The sequence below is a fragment of the Hyposmocoma kahamanoa genome, unplaced genomic scaffold, assembly GCF_003589595.1.
Source record: "Hyposmocoma kahamanoa isolate Upper Pololo Valley unplaced genomic scaffold, ASM358959v1 114, whole genome shotgun sequence".
Lineage (NCBI taxonomy): Eukaryota > Metazoa > Arthropoda > Insecta > Lepidoptera > Cosmopterigidae > Hyposmocoma > Hyposmocoma kahamanoa.
Window position 1 is genome coordinate 6,095,807 of NW_020653383.1, and position 14,629 is coordinate 6,110,435.

Consider the following 14,629-nt stretch of genomic DNA (forward strand, 5'->3'; position numbering starts at 1 on the left):
ACCTATTGCAATAAAACGGCAATTTCATACTTTAACCCCTAATATTAGATATAACTGGTTGAAGACTGTACCACCTCAGTCAACCGTGACCATGGGACCTGTAAAGGGCCCGCAACGTCGGTTTGTTTGAAAAAACAAATATACGCGATTTAAATCCGGAAAAATAGTTTCATTTCCTATGTCATTTAATTTGTTTGAAAACTATTCTGCCATATCATTGCGGTAACAACTGCGCTCCGATTGGTCGGCACCAATTCGAAACAATTGACGGGTGTCGTCAATTGTTTCACTTTAAATCGACCAGTTTAACTTGAGATTCGCTATAATGATCGAAAATTGAAAAATTACATAATTTAATATTTAATTACCGATGTAATGTGATTATGTTTGTTTTGTAATTAGATGTTTGCTGTTTTTCAAACACCACCAAATGGAACAGCCCCCCATGGTTAGAGATATCATCTTTATTACAACAAATACAGAATATTTTTGGAATATACGGAGACGTACACACATGTCAGTTGTTGGCGCTGTACTATTTCAGCTTTCTTATTTGTGATTTCAGCACAAACGAGAATTGATATTATTATTTAAAAGCGATATCAGTGCCATTTGACTGATGAGTTGCCAGCGATGCATGGTTCTTATTTTTTTTTTGGTTATATACTCGATGCCTTAGATCAATGTGATTGTTACACTATATCACAAGAAAATTCAGAACATTGACTATTATTTTTATAATACCAAGTGATGGAACGAACAAGTCGTGTGTCTGGTGGTAAGCGACACGCCTATCCGTATACACAGTTGCAGTGTCACTTAGAACTTTTAATAGCAAAGATCTTAAGGGCACTGTCACTATCCCCGTCACCCTGATACATAAGTTGACAAGCCCCATGTGCCTGTAAGTTCACCAGCACTCTTACATTTCCAAACCGGAACGCAGTAATACTCACATTACTGCTAAGCGGTAAAAATAGGTAAGATGGCAGTACTTCCCTGGACGAACTCTTACAAAACTACCTGCTTGTCTTTCATAAATCATCCGACTTTGTTCAGCCGTTACAACGCAATTGAATAGCCAACGGACATCCATTAATAAACCTGGCATTATTTATTATTTAGGTACCAACAAAACACGCATAGTGCCAATCGATATTACGACCTATTGTAATTATAATACGTACTAGAACAGTCCTGAGGCTGTATAGCGCCAAAGTTTTGCTGTTGCTTCAAAAAACTTCGCGGCACACCTGAAATTCGAATACAAAATACAAAACAAAAAAAAAGCAAATAATACGGAATAGAGAGGGAGAGAGACATGCATATTATATTCAAGACATACAGATAATGATATTAAAATTGAAAACAAAGTAGAAATCCTTAGGAAATTTTGCAGGGTAAAAATACAATACAAATATATTTGATTATCACTAGTAACAGGTTTCTTACCACGGTATAACTTCTTTTTATTTTCCCGATATTAACGAACGAAACCTGTTACTAGTGATAATCATTTAGTGAATAACCACGAAAGTCTTAAAATCTATACAAATATATTTGACGGCATCCGTGGTCGAGTGGCTTACGCACCGGTTTTCATGGCGTTGCCATCTTTGAGGTCCCGGGTTGGATGGGGGTCTAATAATAATCTGGTCGAGGACCGGATCAATGTAGAAAACGAATTTTTCTGTATTATCTCGGGGCTGGGTGTTTGTTCTTTCCGATTTTCATAACACAAGCTTTGGCTACTTATTTAAGGACTTCTCTACAGTATGGGAAACGTGGGGAGAATGGAAGAGATCGTGCTTCGAAAAGGGCGTACTTAAGACGATCGAAAAGAAGCCGATCAATTGGACCTCCGAGACGTCACCTCTTAATATATTCCAAAATCGATAGAGTCGAGCATAGCGGGGTCGATCGAGTCGCCGGTTCTTTCAGCGAGAGTAGAGGCTCTGGCGGAAGCACAAAAGTGCCTTGTCCAGTTTCGCGGTCGAGATTACGGCGCAAGCGAACCACCTACACGGCACAGCTAAGATAGCCGTAGAGAGCGCTTGGAGCCCCAACGGGAGATCAAGAACGTCGTGGTCCCGAATCTGTTAGACCTTTACATACTACTGCGTCTTGAAAACTCACGATCATGTCATGAGCGCGCCGTGGAACAGCTGAAGGCGAACCGAGTCAAGGAGGAGGAGGAAAGACCTAAGGGCCTTTATTGACTGGCAGGAGCAAGCTTAGAATGTGGAGCGTCTCGGTATCCAGCATCGGAGGCTAAAACCGAATTTAGGCCACAAGCTACCGAAGTAGTACTTCAAACTCGCAATCGTTAAAATCTCCCTCGGACGACTTATTGCTAACTGTACTACTGCTTAAAACATCTTGGGAAGTAAGGGGTTGGTGGTTGAAGCGCAATAATAATAATAACGCACACACTCACAGCCCCGCACTAGGGAATCCCTGCGTCGCGGATGCCTTGGACACACATACAGACAACTACAAAGTACACTCAAACTCACGAGAGAAATAAATGTAGGCTATACGAATATTTCTCCCGACTCGGGAATCGAACCCGACCTCTGCGTGGCAGACCAGCATGCTAACCGTTCGGCCACGGAGGTAGTTAAATGCAATCCATCAAAAAATCTTTAACATAGGAATTACTGAATTTGATGTTATCATTCGTACTTTGACAACTATACTATGTGCTCAAGTCTACTACACTATCATTTAGAATGGTTCTCTGTGATCAAACCTATACAATTGGTTAGTTTAAATTTCGTTCGATATTTCACGTGATATTAAAGAGATATGATTGGTCTATTTTTTAATGTCATACGGCATTTTTAACGTTAATAAACTAAGGCATGCACAGTAGTCTACAAAAATATTATACTTACTAACCTTTAGGATAATTTCCCATGGCTGCAACAAAAATGAATTTTATTGAAAATTCCCAGTACTAATCAAATTCACTATACGTGGGGCGCACTATAAGTTTCCGAAATGAATAAGAAAAAAATACTATAAATGATCAGAAATGAATTTATTGTTTCTCAAAATATTCTCCGTTAGCGTTAATGTACTTTTTCATACGAATGAACCAATTTTGAAAACATTTATGCCACTCCTCCGTGACAATCTCTGAAACATATTTTTCATACTCTTCGACAGCCTCTTCAGGTGATGAAAATCGTTGTGCGCGTAACTGGTTCTTAATTTTTGGAAATAAATAGAAGTCACAAGGTGCCAGGTCGGGACTGTTCGCGGGACGGCTCATAAGGTCAATGTTGTTCACCTTCAAAAATTCATTTGTCTGTCTGGCCATGTGAGAACTGGCATTATCGTGGTGCAAGATGCTACGGCGTTTACGGTTATTTTTTACGGAGTTTGTCAATACTTCCGGCAAACAAATGGTCGTGTACCAATCACTATTCACGGTACAACGATTCTCCAAAGCAACAGTAGCCACGTGTCCAGTTTTATTAAAAAAAGAAGCAATCATCTGCTTAGAGGCACTTTGCACGCGCGCCACTTTGGTTGGCTTCGGCTCATCTCGAAAGACCCATACGTTCGATTGCTGCTTTGTTTAGGAATCGTAACTATAAATCCATGTTTCGTCACCTATTATTATGTCCCACACCAAATTTGACGCACCTTCGTTGAATCTAGTAAGCATGGCATTGCACCAAGTGACGCGATCCGTTTTTTGAGCCTCGGTCAAATGGCGTGGCATCCACCGAGAGCGCAGCTTTTTCACACACAACCGTTTGTGTAGTATTGGTTGTATTTGACTCAGGGCTATGCTAAAAGATGCCCGAATCTCATGGTATGTCACATGCCTGTCTGTTTTAATCATACGGCGCACAGCATCGATATTTTTGTTGTTCACAGCAGTGGACGGGCGACCATCACGAAATCCGTCACTGAGATTCACATGACCGCGTTTGAATTCTACAAACCAGCTATAAATAGTCGTCTTGCATAGTGCTTCGTCGCCAAAAGCAGTTTGAAGTCGAGTGATGCTCCGCTAAGCTGTTACATTACACTTAAAGTCGTACAAAATCATACTACTAAATTTTCACGAGTTAAAACCATGGTGGTGATGGGTTAACAACCAATTTCTAAAATGACGCCACCTTGTAAAAACAAGTGACAGTCAGATGAAACAAACTGTATTCTACAGCCAAAGAGTTCCATTTTCAAATGTTGTAATTACTTTTTAAATATTGTTTATGTAAGTGGCCAGTTCCGGAAACTTATAGTGCGCCCTATGCATTACCATGGATCAATACTCAAGAGAAGTACTATAACCATACTACAGATCGTAGATCTGAAGGTCAAAATTCTATAAACAGCCTGGAAGTAGTTCATATTATGCAAATGGTCGTGAATATCAATTAATTCGTCTTTAATATGAAATATATGGCAGTTTTTTTCCTCGTAATATTATTCAAATATTGATATTAAACTAAAAATTTTTTCTGAACTTTGACAAATATGCATGTCAATAGATGGCATTGAGTGTTACAAACTAATTTATAAATTAATGCTTCCTAATATGGGTAGATGGAGCTAATCCTCCATAAATATATGTACAATAAACGGCATCTAGTTGATTTGTTTGTTATTACTAGAGATTAGAGTAGCTTTGATAAATTGCAGCTTATCAATGAAAAACAAATTATTTACAAAAATAATTGGGTACTCGTTGCAACATCTAGGGGCCTACCATAACCTTTCCAAAAACAATCTTATTTCAATGTAAGCTTAAAGTAAGCTTATAATATAATAATAATAAATAATATTACTCATATTCGTACCACGACGAACCTGTCAACCAAGTAATGTATTATTGCAAAAGTGATTGAAAGAACGAATCATTTTGCAATATTGTCTATTCGTTACTAAAAATAGGAGAGATAACGCTATGTGAACTATATAATGCCATCTCTTTCTTTTTGGTGTACCGAATCGTCCTATCGTAGTATAATGTTTAAGTACTTAATATTATTTACATTCAGAGAATTTTGACTGTTAAAAAAAGAACAGTATGTAATAACTGCTCTAACTGCCTCCGTGGCCCAACGGTTACCATACCGGACTGCCACGCAGAGGTTCCCGGGTTCGACTCCCGGGCCGGGAGAAATATTTGTATGGCCTACATTTATTTCTCTCGTGAGTTTGGGTGTAATTTGTGGTTGTCTATGTGTGTGTCCATGGCACCCGCGACACAGGGTTTCCCTAGTGCGGGGCTATGTTGAGTGTGTGCGTTATTATTATTATAATAAAATCTATTAAAATTACGTTGTTTTCAATAATTCTTCCGCATTCTCATGAAGAAAAATAAATAAAACAAGCTGTCTTGATAGTCACGTTGTGAATTCGGAACTATAGTCCAGTGTCAACTGTTAGTTTCGCCAAGGAGCATATAGATGGCGCTGTTATAATTTTACGAAATAAACATCGCATATTTTTATTTAACGAAAAATTATTCACTATGTGCTAATAAATAAAAAATAAACAAAATATTGAAGAGATATATGTAAATAAATAAGTTTAACTTAACTTTTAATCATTACAAATCAATATTAAGACAATAAAACTGAAAATAATATTGTTTCCATTACATCCGTGTAGCTATTATAAGATTGCTAAATTTGACACAAGAGCAATATTACTTTAATGTTAAAGTCGCGTCATAGGACGAACTGAGTGAATGAATAGTCACAAAGCTGCCAATAAAACATCATAGTTTTAACATTACAATAAGCTTATTTTAAGCGCATTATGGTACGAAAAGTCAATGTAAGGTTAAAGTAATATTGTTTTAAGAGGTTGCGGTAGGCCCCTTGGTGTGCCAAATGGTATAAAATACCCGACTACGCTACTTTGTATCACGATTAGCAGTCCCTTGAGTTATTGGTCCATTAGGGCTAGCACGACAGGGCGCGCCTAGCGCGAGAGCGACATAAAGCGCGAAATACTGCTATTCTAGTGTTAATACGAGTATATAGCGCTTTATGTCGCTCTCGCGTCGCGGTCTTGTCGTGCTAGACCTACATGATATTACTAAATACATTTTTGTATAAACAAAACAAACCTTGCATGTAATCCATAATGGTTTTAGGAGTTGGGTAATTCCTGTTGTCTGGAAAATAATTAGAAAGTGTTTACATTTGATACGAGGGGCAGATTATGTTAAGCCACATATGTTAGCATTAATATATCAGCAGTACCTTTATATTTTATAAATACAGGCGTCTTAGCGTAAATTCTACTTCCAACTGACCAATGAAGCCACGACAATAATAAGAAAACATTTACATAATGTTAACAGTGCGTTCGTTAGTAGCTTTAGCAAAAATTTTGTAGCTAAATTTAACTAATGCCGAATTAATTTTAGTATAATGCGAGGAATGCCAATTCTAAATTCATTAACAAAATTAAGTATTATTAACTTTGTAATTGTACTTACCCTGTGGATTATTCATAGATGCTGTCGACGATGGAGTTGAAGATCTCGTTTTATTTTTTTCTTCCGAATCTTCTCTCATGATTGAAGGTTGGAGTTCAGGCTTTTTGTGTACGACGAACTTAATTTCCGACGCTATCCCTTCTATTATTTTTGGGTTAAGGGCAGTTTTATCTGTAAAATCATTGTAAAATAGATAAATTAAGTGGGATTATGGATGCCTATTGTAATAGATTTGTATTAAGATCTAAAGAGTTGTTTAAAACTCGTCGCCTATAATTCATCTGTGCGTAAGGTACTTATGGGCAAATTTGGAATACAAATGCATGGAGGTAATAATGCATTTGAGCTTATTATGTGTTGAATGGGATGTGTACTGTTTGAATAGGTTAGGTATTAGTTTATGTACCCTGGGCACTGGGAGACTGCTGTGGTGAAATATTTATACTCTGGTCTGCGTTATTCTTCTGTTCACATATGGGTTCCTCTTTCTCATCCAAGGAGTTTAATTCCCAACGGATTTCTTTTTCGGTCTTAGGTTTAGGTTGCATCTGAGCTTGTATTATAGGTTCAGTTCTAGCTTGGGGCCTAGGTTTTGGTTTTGGTTTCGGTCTCGGATTAGGTTTTTTATTTTTATTTTGTTGCGGTACCGTCTTCATAAGACATGTATCTATAACTCGTTTCATTCGGAGGTTTTCTTGGAAACGTTTCCACCTTTCTTCTAGGGCAGACGCGCTGAAAAAAATTTTGTATTGTAGTGAATTTAATTTGAAGTTTATCATGAGCTTTTCGGTAAAGGAAAAAAACGTGATGATATCTGCATGACGAAGAAGGTTCACAACCCTCGAAAAACGGTACGAAGTCCCCCAACCCGCATTGGGCCAGCGTGACGGACAATGGCCTATCCTTAAACCCTCGCCTAACCCGTGCCCAGCAAAGGGACGTATAAGTAGAAGATAAGATAAATACAACAATACGGGATGTATAATGTATTTTGAATTGCCGGTATATGCCGATGTTTTATAGATCTACATTTCAGCCAATGTTGACTTGGTGTGAATGGCACGTAAAATTTTTTTCGTTGTTTTTGACTATAAAATTTAATTATAAAATGAAAAGTTTTATGTTGTGCTCGTTGTTGGGAAATTATAATTATTAATCACACACACCAATTCATTATTCCTGAGGTGACAACAACAGAAGTTTTCATTTTACAAGTAAATTTTAGAACAAACTATCAAAAAGAACGGAAATATCTTTAGGTACCCATTTCGCTAAAATATTGTCGCGAGTAATAAAATAGACGATTCGGTCCACATAAATTTATTGTATAATGTGGCAGAAGGAAAGGTAAACAAGGCGAAAAGGAAGGCTGTAACAACAAAAATAACAGTACAAAACACAGGTACAATGTCAAATCCAAACACTCCCTACTTAAATTGCTTACAAAACATACGTCAAACGGTAAAAAGAACTTACCCCAAAAGCGTCGTATTTTCTACAAATATTAGTTAGGTTACTTGATTTTAATAATATTAAATAGGTTACACGATTTTAATTGAAAACTGGTCAGAATTCAGGTGAAGACGAGCAGGAGTGCTCGCTTCACACATTTAGTAGTAAGTGACGACGGAACGAAGCAAAGTAATAATGACGAGGTAAAAAAGTTAGAGACCAATTCAAAATTTCACAAATGGCCAGGAACCACAGAAAATGGTGATAAAAAGTGGAATGACGATAACAGAGGTCCCATCATCACACTATGATCATGTTGATTGTCACGTTATTGTTTATCAGCATTCAATTATAACAATGTCAATAGTGACTTTAAATGTAATACCCTTTCTTCTGTTTTTAGTGGGGAAGCCACTGCTATCCTAGAAGCTCTTCTCTATATTGAGTATCATTAGGTAGATAAAACTGTCATATTAACAGACTCAAAAAGTTGTCTCCAAGCAATTCTGTCGAATCCTTTCCATAACAGATCCAACTTTCCCCGTGTCTTAAAAATTAGAAATGTGCTATACAGTTGCTTCAATCAAGGAATTAGAGTCTCTTTGGCCTAGATCCTAGGTCATTCTGGTATAGTAGGTAACGAGACTGTTGATCTGATGGCAAAAGATGCCCCTGAAATTGGATGTCCTACTTACTCTCAAGTATTCTCTAATGACCTGCCCCTACTGGCAACTCAAAAGATGATGTCCATATGGGATGTCGAATGGAAAGAGAGAAGCAAAGTGAAAGGAAAGCATTATGTAAACATTCAAAATGTCATCCAAATCTTGCACCTCCACCATATGTAGACTAAGGGTCGTATTCTAGAACTCTACTCAATGCTCAAGTCAGGATTGCACTGGAAACACAAACACAGGAAATACGACCCTAATGACAGGTACTTGAGTATGATTTCGAGTGCTTTAAACCATACTCAAATCCTGACTTGAGCATTGAGACTCGGCGACTCGAGCACCCCAGTTCACTTAGCTAAAATTTGGGTAAGGACAGGGGACAGCTCGCTTTGCGAATGCGGGTTGGATGAAGGAACTCCGGATCACATTTTCTTCAATTGTAACAAGTACCCCGTCTCCTTGTACGATATCCTCCCCTGATTCATTCCCAAACCCACAAATTTTAATACGATTTTAAGTCTTGTGGATACGTCGTGCATCAATGTCCTTTGTGATTATATAACCAGCAATAATATAAAATTATAATTTGTTCGTCCTGTCTAACATACCTACTAACATTTGTCTATGTATATTGACCTCTGTCCCTTTCAGGTAATTCAACAGCTCTGCAGCTTTGAAATCTAATAAGAAACTATTTTTTATATCACACTGTAGTCTCACAATACTCACTGAATAGCAGAGTCTACAGAAGCCCTTAAAATTACTAAGCGGAAAACTCGATACTGGTGAAATTTAAAGGGTAGCGCCATTAAGCAAAAAGAAGAAGATGATGAATGTGGGGGTGGTGGAGTATAAATATGACCAAGCGTTCTAAGCGAGTTCATGGCACGCAAAACGTCCTTCAAGAAAAAAAAGAAAAAAGAGCAAGCTCATTCCTCGGTCGAGTATCAAACAATTCACCCCCTGAGGATCCCTAGAGAGTCGAAACACATGTCAGGTACATTTTTGGTGTTTGTATTTGGGTCGGTTTATTATATGCGGAACGAGGGTGGGAAAATTAACTGCATGAAAAAAGATATTCAACTCAAGTGCAGCTGTTTTACGCGATGGAACCTTCACTGGGGTCATGCAGTGGCCAATTAATTTACTCCCATTTTTATTTACTAAGAACCTTTAAGGACCAAGCTGTCAAGAGATGGCATTTGTTGACATTGTGGTCTTATAGTAATGAAAACAAAAGTTAAGTGAAAAGGTGAGAGGATAATTTGTGGAGAATGAGTGTTATAGATTGTTAGAGACAATAATGAATGCTGCTCAAAGCCCATGTCCATGGATAGCCTATCCTATCCATTACATAATCAAATTCCAAGTTTGTGTTAGTAAATTAAGATATAATAAATTATTATTAAATATTACATATTTTAAAATTACTTTTAATAACGTCAGCAACTAAAACATAATTTAATTTTTTTTTAATTACAGTCATATTACAGTACTACACCAGGGGGCAAACGCCAGTGTTTGCCTGTTTTTTGGATCTATCCAGGGCTTTTGATACAGTCTCATATAGTATCCTTTGGGACAAATTGGAAAAACGCACAAATACCCCAAGTGCGGTAATCGACCTGCACCGCTTCTGGTACGCTAATCAAACCAACTAGGTGAGGTGGGCAGGTGCTCTCTCGGATGTGTTAGGTTGGAGTGTGGAGTGAGACAAGGAGGTCTCAGCTCACCTAGGTTGTTTAACTGGTATATAGATGAGCTGATCGCCAGGCTCAGCAGCACGGGAATTGGATGCTCGATCGGTGGTATCACTGTCAATAATATTAGTTATGCAGATGATATGGTGCTGCTGTGCCCGTCGATCAGTGCGCTAGTAAAACGATTAAGTATTTGTGAGGAGTATGCAATGACTCACGGTCTAACATATAACACAAATAAAAGCGAGCTTTTAGTATTTAAAGCCGGTAACAAAGCCCTCGCTTCAATCCCTCTTATTTATTTATGTGGTGCGCCTCTCAAGAGAGTAGCAAGGTTTAAATACCTAGGGCACTGGGTCACAGAAAATCTGCAGGATAATGTAGATATGGAGAGGGAGCGCAGAACGTTGGCCGTACGTTGTAATATGTTCACGCAGGTTTGCGCGTTGTGAGGGTAATGTCAAAGCCACCCTTTTCAGGGCGATTTGTCAGACCTTCTATACGTGCAGCCTGTGGACAAATTACACTAAAGCGACGGTCAATGCCCTGCGTGTCCAATACAATAATGGTTTTAGGATGCTATTGGGGCTGCCACGATTTTGCAGCGCATCAGGTATGTTCGCGGACGCGCGTATTGATAGCTTCAGCTCGATTATTCGGAAGAGAACTGCCTCCCTGATGCGTCGCGTGCGTGGCAGTTCCAATAGCCTAGTTCGTTTGATCTGGGAGAACCCTGTCAATGAATTGTGGAAGCACTGGAACTCAGTCCACATGGGTTCCAGGGGTTTAATTTATAAGTTACTGTAATATTTCGCAAATTTAGTGCTAACATAGGTTGTAAGAATTTTTTTGTAACTAACACTAATATGGACTATGTCTGAAATAAACTTTTTGAATTTGAATTTGAAAATTATATTGTTTTATCATAAAGAAAGTAATTTGTGTTAGCTATATTTTGTTTCAATTATACTTACGTCAACTGATCTGCCTCACTAGGTCTCACGGCTTCCTGAATAACTGGCTTCCAGTTTCCAACTGGAGTCTGCAGAAGTGGGGTCCTTGTCAATGGAGTTTTCAGCAGAGGTGTTTTAAGTAAAGGAGTCTTCGGCAGTGGAGTCTTTAGGAGTGGAGTACTTGGAGCGGTGTCATCAAAAAGATCAATCATTGTTTCTGGTTGTTGATGAGGGGCTTGGAAAACTACAGGAGGGCCTCTAGGTGCATTAATGTTAGGGATAGGGGGGTACACGGGCATGGACATAAGAGGGCGAGGACGGGTAATAGGTGCTTGTGGTCGGATCCAAACACGGTTGGGTTGTGGTTTTTTCTTTTGTTTCTTCTTTTTCGGATTTTTTCCGATTCTGAAAATTATAAACATTACTATTAATTTATATTTAGTGATAAGCAGTGATCGAAATAGGTAGAGTTTTTTCGACGAACAGAGTCAGAAAGTGGAGACTACCTTACGACAATATTTTTTAGGTCCTGGGTCTTTTCGGGACTGAGGAAATCTCTTAAATACGTTAAAAATTGACGTTATTTGGTATAGGTCGGTAGACTATATTTATCTTAACTTTGCTATGAGTTGTTATATCACCAATTTTTCGGAATATTTAGGAAAATTCCTTAAAAAAAATTCTTTTTTTTTTTCAATCATTTTTTTCTAGTGTACATTTTACAAAACACTTATCTCCCGCCAAACTCAAAACAGTTACTTAATACATTTAATTAGAGTTGTTAAGATACACAGACTGTTTTTAAATGGGACATTATGGGAAAATCCAAAACCATATCCAATTTTTTTAAATTAAATTATATTAACTTCTGCTATCCCGATTTTTTCGTCCTATACCGATTCCTTAATGAAACTGAGTCGATCAGCGCTAAAAAAATTATGATCAATCTTATTAACCTCCTAAGGCCCCGTGTACATCAAAATGTACATAATATGAGAATGAGTGATTCAGATCCAAAACAGTATTATTCCTATGATCACGAAAATACTGCAATTCAATTCAAATTCAATTTTGAAACTATATGTAGATATTGCCTCCGTGGCCGAACGGTTACCATGCCGGACTGCCACGCAGAGGTCCCAGGTTCGATTCCCGGGCCGGGAGAAATACTTGTATGGCCTACATTTATTTCTCTCGTGAGTTTGGGTGTAATTTGTGGTTGTCTATGTGTGTGTCCATGGCACCCGCGACACAGGGTTTCCCTAGTGCGGGGCTATGTTGATTGTGAGCGTTATTATTAAAAAAAAAAAAAAAATATTATATGCCGATTAGGTATCGAAAAAATACGTTTTACATAAAAAAATGAGGGAAAACTTGCTAGTGTCTGAAGTATGTAGTTATATTTAGTACATTTAACGTACAATAGGTGTTTTACTGGGTCTTAGGAGGTTAATTTTTATGGACAACTCACACTTGACCAAAAATTTGACTACGCTAAAATTGTTTTCACAAAGAAAGACTTAATAGTTCTTAAGACAGTTTCCTTGTATATTCTATGGTTTCGGAGTTCTCAACACTCTCTCATTAAAAAAAACTGTATATTTCGAACATTCTGTTGATAGATCGGATCGACTCATCATGCTTTACTACGTCGATTTCATGTGTCGGAAAATTGGTGTTGCAACAAATCGTCGCAAAGTTAAGATAAATATAGTCTACCTGCCTATCACAAATAACATCAATTTTTAATGTACTTAATTGATTTCTCAAATTCCGAAAAGATCCAAGACCTAAAAAATATTGTCGTAAGGCAGTCTCCATTTTCTGTCTATGTTCCTCGAAGTTTAGGTAAAAAAATACTACCTATTCCGATCATTGGTGATAAGGCAGTAACATTGTTTTTTAAATTGCATGTAGGGTGTCAATGTTTATTTCCATTGGATCCAGGTAATTTACAGGCACATGGGACATGTTAACTTATCCCTTGGGGTGACAGGTGCAGTGGCAGTGTTCTTCAAATCTTTACAATTTAAAGCTCTGAGTGGCACTGCATCTGCTATGGCATTTACACTACGCACACAACTTGTCCATCCCGCCACTTGGTCACATAAAAAATCTTGTCATTGAATTTACAATTAACTGATGGAGATATTTTATTAAAAACAGATTACACATAAATTAGTTGGCTCAAGTTAAGTTTGATGACTAAATTTTGTTTACCTAAAAATAAGTAAAAGTAAATATTTAAGTTTCATAGTTATAACCCAGGTGCATTGACTTACAATTATATGGACGTCGGGTCCGCCCTAAAAAGTGTCCGCACTTGTAAGGCGCTAAAATCGTATACAGAGCGTCAAACTCTGCTTTAATCTTCATTTGTTCGACTGACAGCGCGATACTGCGATGACATTACAATTTAAATTTCGAATAGGTTGACTTGGGACATTTTTTTCGTGGTTTTTGTATTAGACCCGTCGTCCATTTATTTGTAAGTCAATGCCCAGGTGTGACTTATTGATACTGGTTGTTTTTATTGGGAATATGTTTTATTATGAAATTAATAGCCACAAGTAGCTAATGCTTGTTACATATTACAAATGAATGAAATAGATATTTTGAAATTTTTACCGGCATCATGTAAAATTGTAGCAGCATAGGTTTTTAAGATTACTTTCACCCTATTATTTTTCCCTTTTCAAAATGATACCAAATAAGAAACGAACACATCTTTTTATTTTATTTACATACATAAATCTTTTACTATGTATCATTTTACTATGTATAAAATAAAACAAATGAGGTTAGGTTAAGTATAACTTTTGTATAACGATTTATGTACCAAAATCAAGATAAAATAATACTTACAAGGTATGTAAATTGTCAGACATGACGAATTGAATTATAAAAAGAAAACAATAACGTTATTTCACAAATAACTCGAGCTTTATGGCTTTATGAGATTGACGACACTTCGTTTTTTCTGATTCTCTTTTCCTACTGGTATGTATTTCTAGCTTTTGTACCAGTGTCAATTAGTGAAATATACACGTAACTATTAAAATATTATCTTAATTTTCGTATATTTTACTCCTTTTTGTCGACAGAAACCGAATATTTTTGTTTACAATTTTACTAATGAAACGTCAAACACGAATGACAGACAGGGATACGTCAAATAAGCGTTTTGTTTATTCTGATCGAACATGGTTGAAATATTGAATTCAATATTTTATGTCAGTATAGATAAATATATACGGTATACGGTATAAATTATTTTACAAAACAAAACTGCCTTAGTGGCCGCCATTAAGAAAAAAAAAATTGTAATTGGAGGTTTTCTTTCTTTCTTCTTTCTAGAATAGCTGCTCATTTTCC

The 14,629-nt window shown here is 37.2% G+C and overlaps 1 protein-coding gene across 1 annotated transcript in view; it reads right to left on the reverse strand.

Moving 5' to 3' along the window:
- The window catches only part of LOC113239390, a 39,137-nt gene extending 24,851 nt beyond the window's left edge, over positions 1 to 14,286 (reverse strand). The window contains exons 1-7 of the mRNA XM_026476380.1: positions 14,120 to 14,286; positions 11,276 to 11,659; positions 6,882 to 7,207; positions 6,476 to 6,646; positions 6,101 to 6,148; positions 2,902 to 2,922; positions 1,188 to 1,253 (exon numbers count right to left, since the gene is read on the reverse strand). Coding sequence (XP_026332165.1) covers positions 1,188 to 1,253; positions 2,902 to 2,922; positions 6,101 to 6,148; positions 6,476 to 6,646; positions 6,882 to 7,207; positions 11,276 to 11,659; positions 14,120 to 14,142 — 1,039 coding nt within the window. The 5' untranslated portion in view covers positions 14,143 to 14,286. The remainder of the gene's footprint in view (positions 1 to 1,187; positions 1,254 to 2,901; positions 2,923 to 6,100; positions 6,149 to 6,475; positions 6,647 to 6,881; positions 7,208 to 11,275; positions 11,660 to 14,119) is intronic.
- Between the last annotated feature and the right edge of the window lie 343 nt (positions 14,287 to 14,629).